General features: G+C 50.8%; 11 protein-coding genes across 11 annotated transcripts; 8 read left to right on the top strand and 3 right to left on the bottom strand.

Annotated features, from left to right (window-relative positions):
- Positions 1–765: 765 nt before the first annotated feature.
- On the top strand, positions 766–2,160 carry N7477_001073 (uncharacterized protein; the record flags this gene model as incomplete). Its single annotated transcript, XM_056962736.1, has 1 exon — positions 766–2,160. One exon carries the CDS (start codon positions 766–768, stop codon positions 2,158–2,160), a length of 1,395 nt encoding a protein of 464 aa, XP_056827739.1.
- A 25-nt stretch (positions 2,161–2,185) lies between these two features.
- On the top strand, positions 2,186–2,849 carry N7477_001072 (uncharacterized protein; the record flags this gene model as incomplete). Its single annotated transcript, XM_056962735.1, is given in 2 exon segments — positions 2,186–2,490; positions 2,510–2,849. 2 exon segments carry the CDS (start codon positions 2,186–2,188, stop codon positions 2,847–2,849), a joined length of 645 nt encoding a protein of 214 aa, XP_056827738.1.
- A 970-nt stretch (positions 2,850–3,819) lies between these two features.
- Positions 3,820–4,932, top strand: N7477_001071 (uncharacterized protein; the record flags this gene model as incomplete). Its single annotated transcript, XM_056962734.1, has 1 exon — positions 3,820–4,932. One exon carries the CDS (start codon positions 3,820–3,822, stop codon positions 4,930–4,932), a length of 1,113 nt encoding a protein of 370 aa, XP_056827737.1.
- Positions 4,933–5,289: 357 nt separating this feature from the next.
- On the bottom strand, positions 5,290–6,683 carry N7477_001070 (uncharacterized protein; the record flags this gene model as incomplete). The annotated part of the gene is made up of 5 exons (XM_056962733.1): positions 5,290–5,670; positions 5,767–5,975; positions 6,024–6,165; positions 6,218–6,445; positions 6,504–6,683. The coding sequence occupies 5 exons, from the start codon at positions 6,681–6,683 to the stop codon at positions 5,290–5,292; spliced, it is 1,140 nt and encodes a 379-aa protein (XP_056827736.1).
- A 1,455-nt stretch (positions 6,684–8,138) lies between these two features.
- N7477_001069 (putative FAD-dependent oxygenase) lies at positions 8,139–9,787 on the top strand (the record flags this gene model as incomplete). Its single annotated transcript, XM_056962732.1, has 3 exons — positions 8,139–8,411; positions 8,486–9,097; positions 9,149–9,787. The coding sequence occupies 3 exons, from the start codon at positions 8,139–8,141 to the stop codon at positions 9,785–9,787; spliced, it is 1,524 nt and encodes a 507-aa protein (XP_056827735.1).
- A 653-nt stretch (positions 9,788–10,440) lies between these two features.
- Positions 10,441–11,175, top strand: N7477_001068 (GNAT family N-acetyltransferase; the record flags this gene model as incomplete). The annotated part of the gene is made up of 1 exon (XM_056962731.1): positions 10,441–11,175. One exon carries the CDS (start codon positions 10,441–10,443, stop codon positions 11,173–11,175), a length of 735 nt encoding a protein of 244 aa, XP_056827734.1.
- Positions 11,176–11,596: 421 nt separating this feature from the next.
- Positions 11,597–12,302, bottom strand: N7477_001067 (GPI anchored serine-threonine rich protein; the record flags this gene model as incomplete). The annotated part of the gene is made up of 3 exons (XM_056962730.1): positions 11,597–11,957; positions 12,015–12,056; positions 12,187–12,302. The coding sequence occupies 3 exons, from the start codon at positions 12,300–12,302 to the stop codon at positions 11,597–11,599; spliced, it is 519 nt and encodes a 172-aa protein (XP_056827733.1).
- Positions 12,303–13,131: 829 nt separating this feature from the next.
- N7477_001066 (alanine--glyoxylate transaminase) lies at positions 13,132–14,344 on the bottom strand (the record flags this gene model as incomplete). The annotated part of the gene is made up of 2 exons (XM_056962729.1): positions 13,132–14,203; positions 14,256–14,344. The coding sequence occupies 2 exons, from the start codon at positions 14,342–14,344 to the stop codon at positions 13,132–13,134; spliced, it is 1,161 nt and encodes a 386-aa protein (XP_056827732.1).
- Positions 14,345–15,512: 1,168 nt separating this feature from the next.
- Positions 15,513–16,327, top strand: N7477_001065 (vacuolar protein sorting-associated protein 29; the record flags this gene model as incomplete). The annotated part of the gene is made up of 4 exons (XM_056962728.1): positions 15,513–15,569; positions 15,635–15,649; positions 15,707–16,120; positions 16,175–16,327. The coding sequence occupies 4 exons, from the start codon at positions 15,513–15,515 to the stop codon at positions 16,325–16,327; spliced, it is 639 nt and encodes a 212-aa protein (XP_056827731.1).
- A 726-nt stretch (positions 16,328–17,053) lies between these two features.
- On the top strand, positions 17,054–17,839 carry N7477_001064 (polyadenylate-binding protein; the record flags this gene model as incomplete). Its single annotated transcript, XM_056962727.1, has 4 exons — positions 17,054–17,122; positions 17,222–17,478; positions 17,538–17,625; positions 17,699–17,839. The coding sequence occupies 4 exons, from the start codon at positions 17,054–17,056 to the stop codon at positions 17,837–17,839; spliced, it is 555 nt and encodes a 184-aa protein (XP_056827730.1).
- Positions 17,840–18,651: 812 nt separating this feature from the next.
- Positions 18,652–21,713, top strand: N7477_001063 (NEDD4 family E3 ubiquitin-protein ligase; the record flags this gene model as incomplete). Its single annotated transcript, XM_056962726.1, has 8 exons — positions 18,652–18,735; positions 18,820–18,967; positions 19,020–19,125; positions 19,199–19,332; positions 19,395–20,628; positions 20,682–20,975; positions 21,026–21,163; positions 21,218–21,713. The coding sequence occupies 8 exons, from the start codon at positions 18,652–18,654 to the stop codon at positions 21,711–21,713; spliced, it is 2,634 nt and encodes an 877-aa protein (XP_056827729.1).
- Positions 21,714–23,251: the final 1,538 nt, after the last annotated feature.

Genomic DNA, 23,251 nt, shown 5'->3' with positions numbered 1-23,251 from the left:
GGTAATCTGGATCAGTTGTGAGGTCCAGACCACACTCTGATCCTGGGCCTTGGCATGGAAGTGTATGATGTCGTGGCAATGGGGAGCCGCCCGCTTCCGGACTGGGAGAATGGGATTGTGTCAACATAATAAGTAAGAGTGAATCGATATGTCGAATTTATCGTCGACAGTTGATTGATAGTCCATAGAACAATAGTCCCCTAATTACCAGATCGAGATGACGTGTCGCGGATCTACCACGTCAGAAGGAGGTATTTTTGTCTCAAAAGAAGGAGTATCACATCATATTTCCCCACCGCTGCCTGTTCCTCTGTGTTTGGCATTGCCCATCCCCCCCTGATTCCTGATTCCCGATTCCCCCTTCCTTCGACTCTACCACTTTCCACCTTTCACCTTTCCACTTTCCACTTTCTACTCCCTCTCCCCTTCCATCTATCCATCTTGCCCATCTCATCGTTCGACATTTCACCTTTTCCACCTTTCTCTTTCTTCCTTTTTCTTTTACCATTATTAATAGAATTTCGCCACCTTTCTCCGTAAATCGCTCCACTCCCTTCGCCCCAACTTCCAACTAAAGTTCCGCCCGACTTGACACGGTCGCGCGACACCTTCTCTGTCGTCGACGTCCATTCCTTCGCCCCCTTGAACGCCCTACACCGCTCCACACCGCTACAACCACCACCCTTAATATTCTATCGCATGGAGAGCCGATCGAATTGAATTCGTCATCCCTCAACCTTTCCCCGGTGCTTTCCAAATCCTCGCATGGCGCATGGCATGTTTAGCCTTCTGCCTTCCTGGCCCTCTGCGATCGGAGGGAACAAGGTCATGGCAGAAGACGTGAAGATGTTAAGCTCGTCCTGCGCGCCCGGGGCCAACATCGCGCTGCCCCCGATGCTCAAGCGCAAACGTTCGGATTCAACCGTGACTGACGGCCCCATTGCGACCAAATTTCGTACTGAAGATCCGGTCGCGGTCTCCTCACAGCCGACTCCATCGCCGACCGTCGCATTCACATCCGACCACGTTGCATCGCCCGTCGCATCTGCCCCGTCAGTCGCGACTACGCGTCCACCGGCGCAGGCCGCCTCGGGTGCTCCGGATGTGAATCGCCTTCGCGATACCATCAGCGCTCAGATCAGCTTGGAGGTACTGTTGAAGCACAACGAGTTGCGCCTGATCGATCAGGAGATCGCCAAATGTCAGGTCGCGTTGGAGCAACTGCGCCGTTGCGCGGAGATCCCCTACCCTGGCTCTGCCGTCGCCGGTGCATCCGCCGACGTCAGCTCGGGCTCGGGCGCAGCGCTGTTGAAGCCTGGAAATGGCCCAGCAGCGCTATCGCCTGCACCGTGGGGTGTCACGGAGGGCCCGTACTCGCGTCATTACGCGAGGTGGCTGCTCCCAGATCCTCGTTTCGATGGCGGTGAAGGCAGGTCTGGACTGTCTGCAACTGCTGGTGCCGGTCTTCCGCTGGTCGAGGGCCGTTCAACTCGTGGGAACCCTGTCGATTATCCGATGCTCGCGGGCAAGTCGCGTCCTTCGCGAAACTCTACTGGTGAAAAGCTGAACGCGGGTCTGCCAAGCGGGTATCCTATCGTCAAGGAGAAGGCTGGGCCTATGATCGTGCGACGCAAGTCGGATCAAGTCATGGTCAAGCTCGTCTGTCTGGATTGCCGGAGGGATAATTTCTCCAGCACCCAGGGCTTCATCAACCATTGCCGTATTGCGCACGGCCGGAACTTTGCGAGTCACGACGCTGCTGCGATGGCATCCGGTGAGCCTGTCGAGGTCGACGAAGCCGGTACTGTCGTGGGTGGCCGCAGCGAGTCGACCAGCAGTGTCGCAACCCCGGGTTACGTTCATCCATTGGTCCGCTCGTCTGCTCAACTCCCAACATCCTCAAACGCACTTCCGACTCCAGCAAAGGACGCCCTCACTCCACGGAAACAATTTGATACTAAATCCGCCGTTGCCACCCCTCCTGCTACGGTCTTGCACAACCAGTCGTTCCGTCGTCAATCAGTGCCTGTCAAGCCTATGAACCCCTCCTTCATGGCATCTCCTGCCACACCCCCACCTATCTGCTCTCATGCGAGACCGAGGTCTTGGTTTGAACTTGAGCAAGCTGGTGGAGGAGTCGAAGACGCCCGTGGACCTTAGTGGTCTGTCCGATGACGAGTCTGATATGGAAGAGTCAAGACAGCCGACCCGCAGGGCCAGCCAGGAACCTTCTCAGCAGCCAACTCCCGCAGCTCGCCAACCAATGCGTATGCCCACCGCGCAGGCCGCATCGGAGCGAACTGACAGCCGCAAGGGTCTCGAAAGAGCAACCCATGGTCCTCAGCTGCCGTACGAAATGACTCCCTCCCGGCCCCCGCCTCACCATCAGTCCACTATCGTGAATTTATCGCTTCACGGTCCATTCCATCCCTCCCTCCGTGATGGGGATGGTCTCGACCACGCTGCAAACCTCAGCCCGAACACGATAGAGTCTCAATCAAGCTCCTAGCTTGGTGAGCGATGACGAAGACGACTACGAGGCCGCGTCCGACTCGGATAGCCCTAGCTCCTCCGAGGCTGGTGACCAGGATCAGGACTTCCGACACATCGAAGTGCAAGATGACGAACGTGCTGCCGCACCTCCCGCCGCCGAGGCTAAGCCCGGCCCTTCACTGGCAAGCCCTGCGCCGCAACCCGCACCCACCCTTTCCAACCCCATGAAGAAGAGTCGATCGAAGAACATCTCCATGATGCCATTCGACGAACGCAACCAAGACGAGCGCATGTATGTCCGTCCCGCTGACGCACCATCCCGCAATCACAGTCGAAATACTTCTCCGACTCAGTGATCTCCCCTTCCCAAGGGGTTTTACCTTCTATCTTGTATTCGATACACTATTCTCCCCTCTACACCGGTATTTGTGTGTGCCGAAAGGCAAATGCAATTCATAGGTGCTCCATGACTTTACACTGCGTTTAATGTTGATCATCCACGCCATGCGGGATGATCGTTTTGGTCTGGGCCATCTTGACGATGGGCTCATGGTGACACGGATGATGACTCTGATTCTTTGATGATGTGTATTTTTTATTTGTTTAATGAAGACCTATTCACGGCCGGTGTGTACATAGCCGTGAGACTTAAAATGTGATCTGGCTTGAGGCATAGAATGCTATTGGACAATCTTCCGTAGAGATGTAAACCCTTGGATGGATTCGCGTTGGCTCATTCTACTCGACTTGCTCCAACAGTCGTCTTAAGCATGCTTCTCAGGTAACGCAATCACTTCAGAAACACTCGCGCCCAAAGTGTCGTGCTCGGAGAATCATGTTGGTATTTTCCGACTCCAGTATTTTCGGTTCGAATTTAACGAGAAATCTCTGACTGCCTTTCAGACTTGGTCGATCCAGGACTCGCGTCATCTAAAGCCTCAACTGGGCCATGTAGCTGAAAGGCTGATGCTATCTGGGTCTTCTGGTTTGGAGGCAAAGTATGGAAGTTCCTATGCGATTGCAGTGGCTGCCACATCTACTATTCCGTCGAACATACAGGTGCCGGTTAAGATTAGATGAATATCCAAAAAAAAAACGACAAGATATACTGCCAAGTAACGATGAACAACATGATCTCGAGCGCGGTGACACCACGGCGCTTATCGATAACCATGAACCGTGTAACGCGTCCGAACTCACTTCTCTCACTTCTAACACGACTTGTCGCTATTGTTCTACCTCAATTGCTCACCAGTCCAAGACACTCACTGGTCGCCTTGCGCAGCAGCATCGTCTCCCATCTCATTATCCTTCCAACTACCCAAAATGCCCACAAAATCCAGCAAAAGGACCGTCTCACAGGGGAAGACCTCAACGCCTCAAACCAACACAACCACCGCGCCCAACACCAAGCACCCATCGCTCAGCCCAGCCAACATCACCCCCAAAATATTCCATGACCTTCTCGCTCTCTACCCCCAAACTGTGACCGCAGTTCACAACCGCAAAAATACCCTTAAGCTCCAACCGAAACCTAAGACTGCCAAGCGCAAAGCCGAAGCTCTCGACATCGCACCGACTGAACCAAACTCTTCCCTCGAAGAAACAGTTCGCTCTGAAACAGCGAAATTCATAGAACTGGATACCTGGCGCTATGAAGAAATGCCTCAGACCCTATCCAAACGCAAATCCGAGACGAATGGAGAGAAGGGATATCTAGATAAAGCGGAGCTTATTCGAATCATGGAGTGGAAACTGTGCGTCCCCTCCCCCTTCCTTTTTTTGTCAATCTCGTTTATTCTATTCCCTTCATCCAGACTGGAACTGGATAAATTATTACATACTAAACCTGATAGAAAACACGGCCATTTCCGACCTACGCTAATGGGGATGATCAAATCGAATGCAGAGAAAGTAGTACTCGAGTGTACTTCTTCTGCGATATCTCTTCTCCCTGAACCCAGTACGACTCCCAATGTGGACTCTGAGGGAGACTTATATCCGAAAGAGAGTTTCGATGCGCTTACTCGATTGAGAGGTGTTGGAGTGGCAACTGCTTCATTGATTCTATCTATCGCTACAGCTTCTTCTGTAGAAGTCGATGAGGTGCCATTCTACAGTGATGATACCTTCCTTTGGCTTTGCGCAGGATGTTATCCCGGGAGTGAGGAGGAGGAGGTGAGGAAGTATTTGAAGCCCAATGGAGATTTAGGGGTGAAGTATAATGTTAATGAGTATCGATTATTGTGGGAAAAGATGGAAGAGTTGAGAGGGAGATTGAATAGGCCTGGAGAAGGGGAGGACAAGATACGGTTTGTTGATATTGAGCGGGTGGCTTTTGTGGTGAGGAATTTTGATGATTCAGGGTTTGATGTAGGTGGTGATGACGGTGGCGGTGATGAGGTGGATGAAAAGGGGGTAAAGAAGGTGAAAACGTGAGCATTGCGTGTAGTCAAGGTGTAATACCGTCACATGGGTTTAGGTTGGGACTTGGTCCTTTGCTAGATGATACCTGGGGCCGGGTCTCTAAATATACCGAAAGCTCAAGTATAATCACTGAAATTAAATACTCGCACAACGTTCATATAGTTAAACACGCATGATCACGAACATTTCACGAAAAAACATGGAAACATGACGCTTTGCTTACCTTTGGGCGTTGAGTAGAGAATAAGACACAGGCTTCCGATTTTACAATCGCTGCTAAAAGCGTACAGGAGAATGACATATGCAGCTCTCTAGCAATCAATCGCGTAAATACATCATGAAATGCCACCCAAGAAGACTAATAATACATTACCAACTCCCTCTTTCACTATTCCCTCCACGCCCTCTTGTCTCACTCCTGATCTCAACCTGTTTCTCAACCACAATACCCCCAACCGGCTTCAAATTCCCCATTTTGACATCCGCCATAATACGCTCTTCACTCTCGGTAAAAGTCAAGCCAATGGTCCGATCAGTACGATTCGAACTCAGCCCGCGTCTGTTAGATCCACCAATGGTCTGGAAGGGTGATTGGGATGTTTTTTGAGAAGATTGGAACGCGTCGCCGAACATCGCGGCTAGCCAGGTGCGAAGTAAGTGGAAGATCATGGGTAGGTTTGTTGTTATTACTGCGACGAAGGTTTCGCGGGTTCCCCATTCGTCGGCAAGTTGGGCGCCATTGTCTGGCTCCTGTAGGGTACGGTTAGCGAGATTCTGAACAGGGGACTGGAGCCTGAGTAAAAGAGAGAGTGAGAGAGAGAGAGAGAGAAAGAGAGAGAGACTCACGATTATGAGAAAGACGCTCTTGAGGGTAGCACAGACGAGAATGAAGACACCAGCTCCCAGAACGATGGTTGTCGCGATTTTCTTGATGAGTTTAAGACTTGATTTCCAGAGCATCGGGATTGGAATAAAGATTAGGTATGGGTCCGTGAGAAGGTTTGCGGCGAATGTTACTGAGATGACGGGTTTGGATATCGCGGGTTGACAGAGGTCTATTCGCGTTAAAGAGGTTCAATATGAGGGGTGTGAGGAAGGCTTACTGCCCGGGTCTGGGTTTATTTGCCAGTTCTTGTGGAATGGTTGGCACGAGGCGAAGATTGCGACTATACTAGCGAGGAAGCTTGCGATGACGATGGCGAATCCGATCCAGATTGGCATTTGGTATCGGCGACTTAGACCCTCCTGGTTTATGTCAATTGGTATCTTTTTTATGGCGGAAATGCTTCGAGCGTACCATCAGTCGAATGTAGAATGCCAGCATCGATAGTTTGAGAGAATTGATCATAGCGACATAAGTAGTCCAACCTGCGATCTGAATTTTGGACCCAATCACTCTTTGGACATATTCTGGATCGCTTGGAAAAAGTGAAGCACGCTGAGCACTGGTCATGCTATTATTTGCCAGACCATGGGCCAGATGTCCGACGCTGTAGGCGAGCGCTGTCTGTGCGGTATAGAATATCTGCAAAGATCAGAATTAGCACACGATGGAGCTGAGGATAGGTCAAGAGATCACTGACAATTCCAATCCAGATGAAGAGGTCGTCAAGTCGTAGGTTTCTCCAGCCGACAGCTCTGCATCTCGCATATGTCCTGAGTAATGTGATTGAAACACCAATTGAGTAAAGCGTCCATAGCTCGACTGCGGTTTTGTACGCCGCATCCGAAGCTGCGTCTCTAATCTCAATTCTTGCTGCCATGACAGGCAAGTCTGTCGATGAAAAAATTGCAGTGAAACTAGTCAAGTTTGGCCATCTCCTGAATAGATCCCCCGGGCAGTCACTTAGCTGTCCCTTCGTGGCTGTGACTTTGTACAGCGAATCAAGAACAGAGAAGGAGAAAACATGTCCTTAGCGAAATAAGCCAGCAGGTGATAAATTTGCAGGGGTTGCGATTTCTTCTTGAGCCAACGGGCTCCTTCGTTAATTGGGCCAATACAGATCCGGCCTTGAGAAGCATTCTATTGCAGATCAAGCTTTCAAAGCCTCTTTTCCAGTGAACAGAGAAGGATCTCTTCGGTTTTAGAATTTCAGCCAATAATCCTGACCCATGAGAATACTTTTGCCCAATGCAGTAGGTGCAGTGTAATCGCATGGGGGATGCTCCACCCGCAGGCTGAAGGATTCCTAAATTTCCACATTGCTTGGCTGATTACAAGGGTCTGAGTCTAGGTCTAACCTAGTAAACAACGAGGCCTCGAAGGAGAATAGTCCGCCATGAACCACGTTTTGTATAGCGTATGTCGCTCAGATAGGAAGGCGCGGAGCCAGGGACAAAAGCAGGGTTTACACTCGTCGAGTTGCTTATTTTCCATTTTGTTGTTGACAACCTAATGGGCCGTAATAGAAGAATATCACGCCTATTTCGTTCTAATTGTCATAAAGTGGTCCGGGAGATACATGGTACGTATTGAAGCAAGACAACCAAGCTCTGCAGATGCAAATTGCGCTTTCCATCTTCCTTTTCCAAATTGTTCTTTTAATCTGGCATTGTCTCGATAGCATCTTCACATGTTTGGGGGCCACTCTGGGCGGGTTGTCTTGGCTCGTTACAATTGGGCCTAAAACTAAGCACGTTCCGGAGGTAGACAGCTCTAAGTGGAGCATGATAGATGATGCTCCAAATCAAATAGCAGCGCCTCTCCCGCGACAACCGGGCTTCGGCCGTCTGAATGTAACGTCAAGCATCGGCCCTGCATTAGTGCATAACGTCGGTTATTTTCAAATTCTTTCAAAGTTCTGCATAAGGGCATTCGATCGGACTTGCAAATGAGAGAATCTGATTCATCAAAAAGCGGCGCGCTCCCAAGGCGCCGGAAGAGACGGGGTTTCCTCAACTTCCGTTTCCTCCGTGGTAATGCAGTACTGCAAGTAAAGAAAATACTTGGAAGATCATCCCTGAATTAATATCCATTAAAGAGGATCTAGCCTAAGCAAATCTAGTGCACTTTCCAAGATCGCGTTTGTTAGATTAAATAAATAATAGCCGTGATACACGGCACCCCACGCGACAAGGATTCTGCATAGATCAAGTCCTCGGCACGGTTCTGAAACAGCAAGGATCCCCCCCCATGCTCTCTCGTTGTCTCCCGTTGATCGTTTGATTTTTGTCTTCTTTTGCCAACCCTATCGAGTACCAGGGTCATATTCTGAGCTATGTATCGGCTCAAGCTGGAAGTTCTGACGGCGATCGCTACATGGGCTTTTACTGCAGTATCAAGCCCTTCCCTGGGCTGTGACTACCTTGATGGCCTCTGTCCTCGGGACGATGACTTGAGGGCACTCGGAGCCAAGCTTTCAAGTACAGCCAAGGTCTACTACCCTGGGTCGAGTGGCTTTGAGAATATTACCACTCGCTGGTCTGTTTTGGAAGAGCCCAAGGTCAACATTGTTGTTGTTCCTGGTACGGAGAATGATGTCGCGGAGACGGTGAGCCCTAATTCCGGACCTTCCTTTAATCTCTTACGCTTGCAAAAATTGCAGATGGCTCATTGTAGATTCAGGTGAAATTTGCAAACAAGAAACACCTTCCCTTCCTCGCATACAATGGCGTTCACGGAGCTCTCACCTCCCTAGGAAAGATGGATCACGGCGTAGGCATCTCCCTGAGCCAGCTGAGCGGCGTAAAGGTCAACCCTGATGGAAAAACCGCCACCATCGCCGGCGGAACAATGTCCAAGCTTGTCACAGACGAGCTTTGGGCTGCAGGAAAACAAACCGTGACGGGAACCTGTGAATGCGTCAGTCTCCTCGGGCCTGCCCTCGGCGGTGGACACGGCTGGCTTCAAGGCCATCATGGCCTTGTCGCAGATCAATTCGTTTCAATGAACGTCGTTCTTGCAGATGGCACTTTGACGAAAATCGATGCAAGCTCTGATCTCTGGTGGGCAATGAAAGGTGCTGGCCATAACTTCGGCATCGTCACTTCTCTTACCACCACGGTGTACGACATTGAGCATACCGACTGGGCAATCGAAACCATTATCTTCAGCGGCGATAAAGTGGAAGCTGTTTATCAAGCCGCCAATGACTACCTCATCAAGAATGGCACTCAGCCCGAGGGCGTCGTCAATTGGTCCTACTGGATGAACAACCCCGATGCGGATCCCAATAACGTGAGTCCCTTCCACAACAGTCTATCCATGGACGACTCTAAACCCACTTAGCCCATTATCGTGATGTATATCATCCAAGAAGGTGTCAAAGCTGTCGACTCAATCTACACAAAGCCTTTCCATGACCTCGGCCCAATCTCCGTATCCCCAGACTCGGGAACTTATCAAGACCTCGCAACCTGGACTGGCATCGCCAACTCATCCCCTCCCTGCCAAAAAATCGGAATGGCTAATCCTCGCTTCCCCATCTACCTTGAGTCCTACAACATCGCCGCACAGAAGAAAGCATGGGACATCTACGCCCCCGCTGTCCGCGGATCGTCACCCTTCAACAACTCGATCTTCATGTTCGAGGGATACTCCGCTGAAGGCGTACACGCGGTACCTCATGACTCTACTGCTTTTGCATTCCGTAGTGAAAATCTTCTTGCTGCGCCTCTGATCAATTACTTCCCCGCCGAGGGACTCGATGAGAAGGCTGCTGATTTGGGAAACAAGCTGAGGAATGTCTTGTTTGAGGCCAGTGGTAGAGATGAAATTCGGGCCTATGTTAACTATGCACATGGGGATGAGACTACGAAGCAGTTGTATGGTTCTGAGAAGTGGAGGCAGCAGAGACTTAGTGCGCTGAAGAAGAAGTATGATCCTCAGGGTAGGTTTATTTTCTATGCGCCTATCATCGGAGCTTGAATTGGGTCGAAGAAGTGGGTGTGTATTCAAGATAGGTATGGTTATATCGTGGATGCATTACGAGGTCAGGAAATAGATACGATAACTCGAATTTAGATTTTCACCAGCGATCTACCGAGCTTTTTGAAGGGCCGAGGCTTCGTTTCATTGCAGTAGATCTTAATGTTAAACGTGCATAGGACACGGATCTTCCCAATCGGACTAGGGCAATGTCAATCTGATTTCAATTGAAGTATGAATATATGTCATTCGATGATCAAGGCAACGACAGAAAGTATGGGTGCTCATGAAGCCTCGATAAATCCACTTTTTGAATTCTTCTCATGTTCGTCATGAGGTTCCATGACGAGGCCATCGAGCCAACGCAATGCACTATATGACACGGCAACGATGAGTTAGCACAAGCGAGGACTTATCACTTGAAAGTTGAAATATAATGATTCACCAAACAACGAAGCTTGAGCTTCTTCATCTATATCGAGTGAAAAAACAAAAATCAGCTAATGGCAAGCCAGCCACTAGTCCTAGCGCTAAGACAAGATGTATTCCCCGCACCAGCGCAATGCGTGAATCTCACTCCCAATCAACCATTGCATGAACCGGCATAAAACTGTCATAAATCCAAGAAATACTCATATAAAACAATCCAGACCATGACTGTCACGCTAAGTTTGGCACATATCGACGATATCCCCAACATCGTCGCAGCGGAGCGGGATTCCTTCGAGAACCCACTCCAACCCATCTTCCGCTTATATTGCCCCCTATATCACAGTCGAGAGGAAACAATAGCTCACAACGCCGCAGAGTACCAAGACAGCATCAGGCAGCAAGACCCAAACGTCGAGAATGTCTGGCTCAAGGTTACCGATTCCGACCTCTCAGGAAACGAGATCCTCGTCGGTGGAGCGCAATGGCTCTTCGTCTCCAAAGAAACTACATCCATCGGTGAACACGTTCAGTCCCTGACGAGTCGCTATCCAGCAGGCGGCGCTACAGTGTTCGCCAGCCAGGCATTCCATATTCTGCGTGAATCAGAAGCCAGACAGAAAAAAGGAAGAAGCGGAGAGCATGCGTATGCTACACTAGGCACTTTCTTCACAATACCAGCGTACCGCAAGCGCGGTATAGGCCGTATGCTCATGGAATGGGGACTGAAACGAGCTGATGAGATGGACCTGGAGGCTTGGATTGAAGCTGTGCCGCCGGCAGTCCCATATTATGAGACGTTTGGGTTTGTGCAAATGGAAACTACTCATTTGAACCCCGAATGCCCAGTTGCATTGTCAGCGGAGGCTACTGCTGAATGGAATTCTACGGCAGAATCGATATTACCGATTGCTGCGACTGTTATGTGTCGTCCTGCGAGAAACAAAGGTGCTCAATGATATTCTGGGTTAAGTATCTGCTGTACGAATCTAGCAAAGCGGGCACATTCGTGGTATGGCGTTAGGGTGTGTAGGGGTATTGTATGACCTGACTATGAATATAATACGAATTGTTTTAGATCAAGCAACCGTAATCTCTTCCCTCAGACCTAGTGGCTGACATTCCAAAAAAATTCACTACCCTGCAGAAGTAACAGAAAGGGTGTCTGAAAATACTTTCCTGAACAGAGAGCCTTTCATTCAAGACGGGGCCCTCATCAGTTACGTTCGGTGATTCAAGATATCTTCCCGATCGAGCTATGTAAATGAAGCAAATGGAATTAAAAGTACTCACAAAACAACTTGTATTAAACACGATAAACACTAGGCATCCAGACGCAAACGCTTCAATCAATTTACCAACGCCACTATGTCAAGTCCACTATACAAAGACTCCCAAAGCCAATCCCAAAAACGCCAACCAACTCCCAACAACCTTTACTCTCGCCGTCGCCGCACCCTCATTAGGTGTAGCCGAAGCCTCCAACCCTGTCAACGACTGCGTGGCCTTGTTGCCCCCATTATTACTCTCAAGACCACTTCTAGACCCTGTAGGTTCAGCCATCGCACTCGAAGACGCCGACATAGACGCCGCAAAACTAGATGCAGATGCAGATGCAGACGGTGTAGCCATGCCAGCGGTTGTAGTCAACGTGCCGTAGGCTTTTGCAGCGATGCAATTTTGCTCGCGGATTTGTTGAGCGCCAAGACGCTCTTGGTCATCGGGACAGTTGTCGTAGCAGCTGAGATGATTAGATTTCTGGGATCTGCGATTACCAGGGACAGGGAGGTGGACCTACTTGACAACATTTGTACTTCCTTGGCATTTACAATCCCAGTCGCTAGGGTCGCAGTTTTCCAGGGTGAATTTCATAGTCAGTATGCATTGGTCGACGACTCTGTATTTTTTTTTACTATCTGTTAGGTTTTTGTTGATGATTGGAGAGGTAGATTGGGAGGTTCAGTACGTACTTCTGGGCAGCACACTTCGTACTGGTGGCGGTTGCGGTGGTGGTGGCATCTTGGGCAGCGACGAGGGAAGCTGAGGCGGCGATGATGAGGGGGAGTTTGGTAGTGAGGAAACGCATCTTGAATTTGTGTAAGAGGGTCTTTGATCTCAATGATGTTTGGAGAAGCTGAAATGGAATGGATGTGTGAAGATGGGATGTTCACTTGAAAGGAGAATGAGAATGCGGATGAAGGAGTTCGCTGAATGAAGGGACGGTACTTGTCCATTCATGGGGTGATCCCTCGAACATTCCATTGCATTGCAAAAGAATGGAAGGGTTCGCTTCTAGTCTGGATGGGGTTCTAGAGCCCGGGGATCGTATCTAGGAATTGGCTCTCACGGGGGGGGGGGGATCCACTCATAGATGACTACTCTGGGCTTCTGTGGTTCGAGGGCTAGTCTAGCTGTGGAATAAGGTTGGTGCACAAGCTGTCGATCTTGGGGAGATAAATTATCCGGGGTGGCTGGTTGGTATGTGGTACTTATTCCGAGGTTCTAGATGCTGGGCAAATGGGATTATGCTCTATCCGCGACATCTTCGTCGGTGGCTGGTGAAGTAAACCTAGAAAACCAGGCGAGCAAGTCATGTGGTGTTGGCATTGTTGGGAATCAAGGGGTCACATTCCGTGTCGAGAATGATAATATCTCGGGGACAGTTCGGGCACGTGAGGCCTGTATCTTGGTTTGCCTGCGACACCGACGGGTACCTGCAGGGACCTACTGGGTTGTTTCATCTACGACAAAGCCTAGTAAAGCGAAGCTGGAAATAGTTTCCGGGGATTCATCTCGGAAGTGATATCATATAGATCAATGGGTTCTATGGACAGTTTATCATGGCAGTAAAGTCTATCTCGATGCATCTTGCAGATTACACCAGAACATTGTATTTTTGGACCAAACGTCCGCGTTTACAAGCCCTTGGCTTGCTTGGCCTCATTGAGAGATTCCTTGAGTGCCGCCAGGGCTTTGTCAATATCCTTACGGTTGGGGTCAGAGATACTGACACCCATGTGACCGAAGCGGATATACTTAGGAGCAATCTCCTTGTGCAGGCCAGCTGCGAAGATCACACCACGCTTCAGCAGACCAGGCAGAACGTCCGGCGCAAGCAGACCCTCGGGCAGGTACATGGCAGTCATGCCGTGAGCCTGGCACTCGGGCTTGGGCGCCAGCTGGGTCAGGCCGAGCTCGGCGACAGCAGCCTTGACGCGGTCTGAGGCAGCCGTGTGCATGGCGAAACGCTCAGACATGGGCCGAGCGGTGATTTGGCTCAGGGTAGTGTGCAGGGCGTGAATGAGTTGAGTGGGAGGAGTCGCGAAGTACGAGGGCTTGTTGTTCTCATAGTTTTGCATAATGGGGAGCCAGTTGGCAATGGAAGCGTAGAAAGCACCGGCGGGCGTCTTGCGGGCCGTTGCGGCCTGGATGGCGCGGCCGGAGGTCATCACGATGCTTAGACCAGGAGGGCAGCCAATGGCCTTCTGGGAGGCAGTGACCACGGCGTCAAGGTCCCACTCGTCGAAGGCAATCTCCTCGGAGCCGACGCTGCATACACCGTCGACAATAACCAGGGTGTCGGGGCTGACGCGACGGACGATCTGAGCAATGGTCTTAATATCGTTGAGGACACCGGTGGAGGTGTCGACATGAGTGGCAGTGATGAGTTTGTAGGACTTCTCCTTGAGGGCCTGCTCAATCTCCTCGAAGGCGGGACGGTCACCAATCGGGGCACGGAGGTGTGTGACCTGGGCGCCATAGGTCTCCAGACACTTGCCGAACGAATCACCGAAGTAACCAGTGTTCAGGACCAGGGCGTTCTCACCCTTCTCGATCAGGTTGGCAGAAACTAGATCCCAACCGAGGGTACCACTGCCGGAGATAATAAAGGGCTGCGCGGAGGGGTTGGTCGACTGGAAGAGCTTGCGAGTAAGAGTCAAGGTCTCGCCGAAGACTTTGACGAAGCCAGGAGCGACGTGGCTCTCACTAAGATAGAGGGGTTAGATCAATTCAAGCTATAGAAGGGTGGACAACTCACGCATAGTGGGACATGGACTGGAGGACGGCATCGTCGAATTCGATGGGGCCCGGAATGAGCAGGGTGTTGTGAGGGGGTTGAGTAGACATGGTGGACTCGGGCTCTTTGGAGGGGGAAGGAGGAATCGAGCGGTCGATGGGTTTATATTCGATGTCGTCAGGAGCGAAGGAGTTTCTCTCGGTCGAGAACGGAGTGTTAAGCTCAGGCAACGGCAGGCGCTGATCCAGGTGTCTGGAAATCAGGCTTAACCGTTGCGTCGACGACGTGGGAGCCAGCTTTCTGATTCGCGGCGGGCCGCGGGTAGACTTTGGTGGAAGGGATTGGAGGGTGAATTCCCGAGGGAAACGCGGTTTTGGGGATCGCCGGCGGTTCGGAGGTGAAGGTGGGATGCAATTGGCTGAGGAGAAGGAAGTATACAGTCCGAGTGTTGGAATAGCTATGATCTCTGAAGAATTCACCAGCAGCTGGCTCTAGGGTAGTCTTATTTATCACAAATTTGAAGGATCTCAGAGATCCGGAGTCAAACGAGCGGGCGGAACCTCCCGACTCTGTAGTGCCTTGCCCTACGCTGTACACTTAGTTCTATGGAAAACCTGGGGGAAATTGGCACCACCAAATGTCCTAATCGTAGAGATGTAGTCTGTGTTCTGTACCAATTGCTGGCCTCTGACAATCTACTCAATTGAAAACGAAAAATTAAGTCGTCTTCATAGCCCACGCTCGTGAGTTTGTATACAGGATGACAATTGGCTATAGACCTTTTGCGCCAATTCTATTTACATATTTTTCCCCTAGATATTGCTAAGGAGTTTTTCCATAGAATTCATTTACCCCGCAATTGTCATTATACTTATCTTTCTGAGGTCAATGTCACCACCTCACTGGAGCATTACATTGGAGCCCCAGCAGTCTGGTGTTTGCGCAGTATGCATGATCCTGGCCATCTCAACCACTTTCGGCGGCGAGCTCCGCTCCGGAGAGCATCCTCGCGACGACCTCGTCATGCTGCTCATGGACTGGACTAACCCAACCGAATTTTTAATCGGACGAGAGATTCGGTCTTGCGAGCCAATGCCCATCGGGAGGCCTCACGAAGCTCGGGACTCCCAGCCTGATAGCGCTAGACTACATCTGGCTTTAAGTCAGGGCATAGGGCCTGACGTGGCTTCCCCGCGAGCATCATCGGCTTGCAGCTGTAGGACTAGGACATTGGGCCCATTGATCTCCCCTATCGTGAACTCGCCCCACCATTCCATTATGACCGCCCGCTTGGTCTTGGTCATCGGTGACCTGTTCATCCCCGACCGAGCCCCTGTGAGTCCCGCCTTAGCCCCGACAGGCGCGAGCTGATGAGACAACAGCTAACCCGTCATTGCTAGGACCTTCCGGCCAAGGTACCCTTCTCCTTGCGCCCAGATCCGATCCACGTCCAGCTAACCCCCCGATGCTAGTTCCGGAAGCTCCTCACACCTGGAAAGATTGGTCAGATCCTCTGTTTGGGTAATCTCACCGACCGCGAGACCTATGACTTCCTCCGCCAGGTAGCCCCCGACCTGCAGATGGTCAAAGGTGACTTCGATGTCGACTCCCCGAATCTCCCCCTCTCCAAGATTGTCAACCATGGCAGCTTGCGCATTGGCTTCACACACGGTCACACCATCATCCCGCCGGGGGACGCAGATGCGCTACTGATCGCAGCCCGGCAAATGGATGTTGATATCTTGCTTTGGGGTGGCACCCATCGCTTCGAGGCGTTTGAAATGGAAGGTCGCTTCTTCATCAATCCTGGCAGTGCAACTGGCGCCATGAGCTCTGGGTTCACCCCTGAAGGAGATGAGCCTACGCCGAGCTTCTGCTTGATGGATGTACGTGTCGCAATAATGCCACTTTATATGGTGTTACGCTAACGATCGGCCCAGATTCAAGGAGACGTGCTCGTGCTGTATGTTTACCAGCTGAAGACGGACGCCAATGGAGTTGAGAACGTGTCAGTCGAGAAGGTTTCCTACCGCAAGAACCACGCTCCTGCTCCTACCCCTGCTGCTGCCGGTGTGCCTGCACCTGCATCTTGATCCTTCATTCTGCTTTTGGTCATCCTTCACCTACTCCTCTTCCCTCCGTGTACATAGACTCCTTCCAATCCGCTCATCACGTGTGCCTTGATCTCTTCATTGCGCTCGGATTCCACGCCTGTCAATCGATTCCCTGATACCTTGAGCTCACATGCAATTCAACCAATTCTTAGATTGACCAAGTTCAGGCTGACCAATTCTCATGCTGTTCAATGCTGCCTAATAATCGTCCTTGATACTCAGGTGAATTTGCGGACATTTCTTGAATCGTAACGGCAATCTATAAATCGGACCAAATGCGATATGCAATCTGTAAAAGAAACAGAGACATTGCACTGATTCAATGGGCACCTTTTTTTTCCGCCGCATCTTGGCTGGGCTTAAATTGCAGAAGTATGCTGTAGACGCCAAGAATCAGGCCGGTGTTCATGGGAAATCCCCGCTAGTCCTAGAACGGCAAGCCTCCAGTTCCCAATCTCATCGCGCCTCGTCGCTCTCTAGCCCCGCAAGATTGAATGGATCTTTGTTGACCCGACTCTCTTCATTCACTTCAAAGCGTCTCTCCGCTTACTCTTTGAGAACCACTAGGCCCTGTTATATCGTCTCAGGCCCCTGCGGATTCACCCGATCCTATCATAGAGCTTTAACTGCTCCTCGCATCTATTTTCATAGCTGCTGCACCGACTACACCGATACAATACTCCCTAATATACCATTGTGATCATCATGTCCGCCGAGGGTACCGAGCTCAAGGAAGAGCAGCTCCCTCCCCAGGAGGAGGGTGGTGAGGAAGATGTACGTGGAAGCTGCGATGCGCACAGGATCTATCGCAACGATCCCTGACACCTGCCCCGAAATCGTTCAGAACTACTCACTGACAATGTGATGCACCAGGAAGAAATTGCGGCCATGAAACGACGAGTTGCAGAGATGGAGTCCGAAGCGGCCAAATTGCGCGAGATGCAGTCCACCCTTGACCAGCAGTCCGAGAGCCTCCAGGAGAACAAAGAAGATATCGATGCACGGAGTATATTCGTTGGCAATGTGGATTACGGTGCCTCGCCCGAAGAGATCCAGGCACACTTCCAGAGTTGCGGTTCTATCAACCGGGTTACCATTCTGCTGGACAAATTCTCCGGTCAGCCGAAGGGGTGGGTTCTCCATCAGATGAGATACGAGTATTGCAGAAACTGACTAGTATGCTTCACAGTTATGCCTACGTTGAATTCTCTGAGCCTAGTCTTGTGGCCCAGGCTTTGATCCTAAACGAGAGCGTCTTCCGCGGTCGCAACCTGAAGGTAAGTTCGGACGAGTTAGCGGCATCATCTCTGTCTCAATCTTGGAATATGAACCTAATCCCACTACAAACAGGTCACTCCCAAGCGCACTAACCTGCCTGGTATGAACGCCCGTGGTCGTGGACGGGGCCGTGGCCGTGGCGGCCGTGGCTTCCGTGGCAGCTATCGTGGTGGTGGCTATCGCGGCCGGGGTCGTGGCTATGCGCCATACTAAATGTGTGACTCGATCCTTTCGAGCCCACTCTCTATCTCCCGCCCTCAACCGGCAGATTCATGCCGAGAGATCCCCACTCCGCCGGTCCCGCCATGACATGGCTGCAGAATCCGCAAAAGAACGGATGGGCTCTCTGATCGGGTCCTCAGGATGTGGCCTTTGGTGTAAAGGTTTATCAGGATGTACAATAAGCGAACAATTGCGAGAGCTTGGTTGCTGGCTTTCGAAAAATTGTGTAATTCATGAAGTCATTCCTCATCAATGCTATCACCAGCATCCATTTTTCAAGGATTTGAACCCATAACACCTGAGAATAGTAGCCATGTAGAAACAATTGTCAATCTGCCTAAAACGCCAGGATGAGAGCACAATTACGTTGTCTAGCCTTGTCTAGCCTTACCCAGCAGGCCTAGCAAGGTATATTCAGGGCAATACTTTACTATAATTGTCGTCGCCACCTCTCCGCCCGCACCCGCCAGCACCCACCCAGTATTACGTACGCCAGGAGGATTTCCGCAAGGCCAGCACGATTGTGGCTAAGCACTGAAGGAGATTCGACCAGAATGACTGTAGGGGAGTGCTCAGCCCCATAATAGCGATTAAAGTACCCGCTAAGTACCTTGTATCCAGCCAATACGTAGCGCGAGTACCTGCGCCATACACGGATTACCTGAGAGCCAACCCTGCCTAGTTCCCTCCCTCTTCTTCCTCCCCATCATCCTCACCACCCACTCTCCCCCACCCCATTCCACCTTCACTCGGTGGACTCTCTTTACCTGCCTTCTCCTGTGGATGTGCGCTATCGTTTAGGCTTGGGCTTGATCGATCGGCCGTTCCGCACCTGCATCGGTGTGCTTGTGAAGCAACCAGGGCAACATGGCATCCAATCTGCCAGCGTAAGTGCCTCACCCCTCCACATCGAAGTCTTTTCTTCGATCGGTGACTCTCCTAGATTTTCTCGCTGACAAGTCGAATTATAGCCAGCCAAATCTCCGGGTAACGAGTATGATCGTCTTGTCACCTTGCCCTGCGAGGCGGGACTCTGCGGGGTTCGTCACGACCTGAAACTGACACCTTCTTCACAGTTATCGCGGCAGATGGCCTTTACAAACGCGATGTATTCCGTACGTGATCCTCCTTTATTCGATAAAGATGGAGGTTGAACTGACTCATATTCTAGGTTTCCCCGATCCTTTCGCCGTGGCCACTGTCGGAGGCGAGCAGACTCACACGACCTCTGTCATCAAAAAGACCCTCAACCCCTATTGGAATGAACCCTTCGATTTGTACGTGATGGCTCCCCTCTCGCTGGATATTAATGGGGAGCATCTTGAGTGTTAACGTGAGTATTTGTTGTAGGCGAGTGAACGAGGACAGCATTCTCGCGATTCAGATTTTCGATCAGAAGAAGTTCAAGAAGAAGGACCAGGGTTTCCTTGGCGTCATCAATGTGCGCATTGGCGATGTCATCGATCTTCAAATGGGAGGCGATGGTACGTTTGCGATAGATATGATTTGAGACATTGCCCGCCACTGACCTCTCACGCCTTGACAGAAATGCTCACTCGTGACCTCAAGAAATCGAATGATAATCTGGTCGTTCATGGTAAATTAATTATTAACTTGTCCACGAACCTAGCCGCACCGCACCCGAACCAGCAAAATGGGAACCTTCGTCCTCAGCAGACTCAATCTTCAACATCCAGCGGTCTTGTGCCCCAGGTCGCCGCCGGATCCACACCTTTGTCTGGCGGAGGTAGCCATGCCGATTTGTCGCCCGCCGCCGCGTCAAGCTCATCATTGAATCCCCGCAGTTCGGCCGCTCTACCGCCTCCCAACGGTGCTCCCCCGGGAGCTGGAGTTCCGTCTCGCGCTAACATGAGCTCGTTCGAAGACAGCCAGGGCCGATTACCTGCGGGATGGGAACGTCGGGAGGATAATTTGGGACGAACTTACTACGTCGACCACAATACGCGCACCACAACCTGGTCTCGACCTTCAGCCAATTACAACGAATCCGCTCAGCGCAGCCAGCGTGAAGCCAACATGCAACTCGAACGCCGGGCCCATCAAAGCCGAATGTTACCCGAAGATCGCACAGGTGCTAGCTCACCGAACTTGCAGGATGGCCAGCAGGCGGCTACACCACCTCCGGGTATCACAGCCCCTGCTGCGGGAGGTACGGCCAGTGGCACTGCGCCCGGATCCAATGCCAATGCCGTCTCCATGATGGCAACGGGAGCCACCACTGCAGGCACTGGTGAGCTTCCAGCTGGATGGGAGCAGCGTCATACTCCCGAGGGACGCGCCTACTTTGTCGACCACAACACCCGGACAACGACCTGGGTCGATCCCCGGAGACAGCAGTATATTCGCATGTACGGCCAGAATCAACAACAGGGTGGAAACAACACCACTATTCAACAACAGCCCGTGTCGCAACTTGGACCGTTGCCAAGTGGATGGGAAATGCGTCTTACCAATACTGCTCGTGTGTACTTCGTCGACCACAACACCAAGACAACTACTTGGGATGATCCCCGCTTGCCTTCATCGTTGGATCAGGGTGTACCGCAATACAAGCGTGACTTCCGTCGCAAGTTGATTTACTTCCGATCCCAACCTGCTCTGCGAATTATGTCTGGCCAATGCCATGTCAAGGTCCGCCGCAATAATATCTTTGAGGATTCGTATGCCGAGATCATGCGACAGAGTGCCTCTGATCTGAAGAAGCGCTTGATGATCAAGTTCGACGGTGAAGACGGCCTGGACTACGGTGGTCTTTCTCGGTATGCTCTACTTACACCTGATGGTAACATTAATCATATTGACGAATTTGCAGTGAATTTTTCTTCCTCCTCTCCCACGAAATGTTCAATCCCTTCTACTGTCTCTTCGAATACTCCGCCCATGATAATTATACCCTGCAGATTAACCCCCACTCTGGGGTCAACCCTGAGCATCTCAACTATTTCAAGTTTATTGGCCGCGTGGTCGGCCTCGCCATTTTCCACCGCCGCTTCCTGGATTCGTTCTTCATTGGCGCATTTTACAAGATGATGTTGAGAAAGAAGGTCTCTCTCCAAGACATGGAAGGTGTCGATGAAGACTTGCATCGAAACCTGGCGTGGACCTTGTAAGATTGATCTCCAATCGAGCGCCTGGTCTGAACTAATAATATTACAGGGATAATGACATTGAAGGAATTGTGGAGCTTACTTTCTCCGTGGATGATGAGAAGTTTGGTGAGCGTAGCACAGTTGATTTGATACCCGGTGGCCGGGATATTCCCGTCACCAACGAGAATAAGGCACAGTACATTGAGTAAGTTGGGCACGTGCTCAAATGAGGTAGGATCTACTGCTGACACCACATCAGATTGGTTACGGAGTGGAAGATTGTCAAGCGTGTCGAGGAGCAGTTCAACGCATTCATGTCCGGTTTCAATGAGCTGATTCCTGCGGATCTGGTGAACGTTTTCGACGAGCGCGAACTTGAGCTTCTCATTGGCGGTATCGCCGATATCGACGTTGACGACTGGAAGAAGCACACCGACTACCGTGGCTACCAGGAGCAAGACGAAGTCATTCAGAACTTCTGGAAGATCGTCCGCACCTGGGATGCCGAACAGAAGTCCCGTCTCCTCCAGTTCACCACCGGTACCTCCCGTATCCCAGTCAACGGATTCAAAGACCTTCAAGGATCTGACGGACCCCAACGCTTCACGATCGAAAAATCCGGCGACCCCAACGCCCTTCCCAAGTCCCACACTTGCTTCAATCGCCTTGACTTGCCCCCTTACAAGACTCACGACGCCCTGGAGCACAAGATGTCCATTGCGGTGGAGGAAACGCTTGGATTCGGGCAGGAGTAGAAAATATTTACCCATTACCCCAACCAAATTTCATATCTGCAAATGCATTTGCAGAATCTTCCTACCACCTGTCCATCCCATGAAGTACTTCTGTACTATTCCCTCTAGGCAGCGCAAAACCACCAACTCTTTGATTTCTTCCTACGATTCCCCTTCGTGACGGCAGCGGTTTCCCGCATGAACGAGTCGCCGTTCTTTCCAGTCGTTGCTTGCTTTTGCGTTTTTCAAACTTGTCGGCGCTGTGTCTTGTATATAGGTCTTGTGTCTCTGTATCATTGTGTGAGCAATCAGTCGAATGTATGTCCGTCATTTAGCGGATTTGTGCTTTCCCGAGATATTTTGTATTGGACTATATGAGGTATGGCTCGACGAAGCTGCTAGACGCCACGTCGAAACGGTAAGCTACCTATTCCTTTGATGGTCAATATCGTAGTTCTACTTCGTGATTGCCAAGGACTCGCCAATCGTCAAACTCAGACAAAGGTCACTTCCTGCGTAAAAATAGATCTGTCTTGCCCGTGGAGTCTTCATAATTTGTAAGAAATGCGGAATTATTGAGCCACTGATTTCACCTGCGGCCCCGTCATTCACATGCAACAAAATTTCTAGATAAACGTTTGCTCCTGATCCCAACAGAGGTTTTCAAAGCCAGCACGGAGGCTAATTTGGATTGAAAGAAAATAGCTTCTATTGAAATTTTTGAGAGGTGTTTCAGATAATTTCGGAAAGGAGTTGCAGAATGAGGCGTTCAGGCCCATCGATATTGTTATATCTAATGTTGAAGCTGCACATGTAATCTTATTCAATTGAGTGGAGAGAAATCAACCAATATGGGAACTCGGAGACAAAATATGCCAAGGCAAATGATCAGCGAACCTTTGGACTATGGTATAAATACCCGGAATTCACTGAGACATAAGTTTGTAGAAGAAATTTATATGCTAATTCTGCGACTCCACATGCACTCATTGTACACCTCATTGAAAGGAATTCAAAGCAGCACTTCAAGGTAATGCTGAAATCGTGTACTTTTCATCTACCTGTGACCCTCGCCATTTCGAGGGCGTCAAACGTATCTTTGCAGCAGGTGGGGTACTCGGCCCATCGATGCGTTGTCTGCTGTGTTCGAGATCTTTCTCTGGCGAAACGTGGCGAAAAGACCATCTGTGCAGGGGGAGTGCATATATGTCCACACCTCGGGGCGCAAGCACTGATTTGAGTGCCTCGCGCGACTTGATACCGTCGACATGAGACCATCGACATTTATGTAGACAGCTTAACCTGGGTGTGCGCTGTCTTTCAGGTCTGTCAATCGGGCGCCTCTCAGTGTTTCAAAATTGAAGCCACGACTTGGGCAGCTGACTCAGATCCAGTCCACACTGTCTTACTCCTGGCTTGTACTGCGTTGGCTTATTCTCTGGTGATGAGTCGCCATCCGCACGAACCTTGGAGCCCTCATGTATGACTGTAAGGTCTTCAACGTGTGCCACACGACAACCTTAAAAACTTTCCCAAGATGAAAAGAATGCCCAATGCAT

The sequence above is a fragment of the Penicillium maclennaniae genome (assembly GCF_028827695.1).
Source record: "Penicillium maclennaniae strain IBT 15551 chromosome Unknown utg000001l:1.0-3280838.0:1.0-3283122.0, whole genome shotgun sequence".
In the NCBI taxonomy this organism is placed as follows: domain Eukaryota; kingdom Fungi; phylum Ascomycota; class Eurotiomycetes; order Eurotiales; family Aspergillaceae; genus Penicillium; species Penicillium maclennaniae.
Note: the sequence above shows the minus strand (reverse complement) of the source record. Positions and strands in the feature narration are given on the sequence as shown.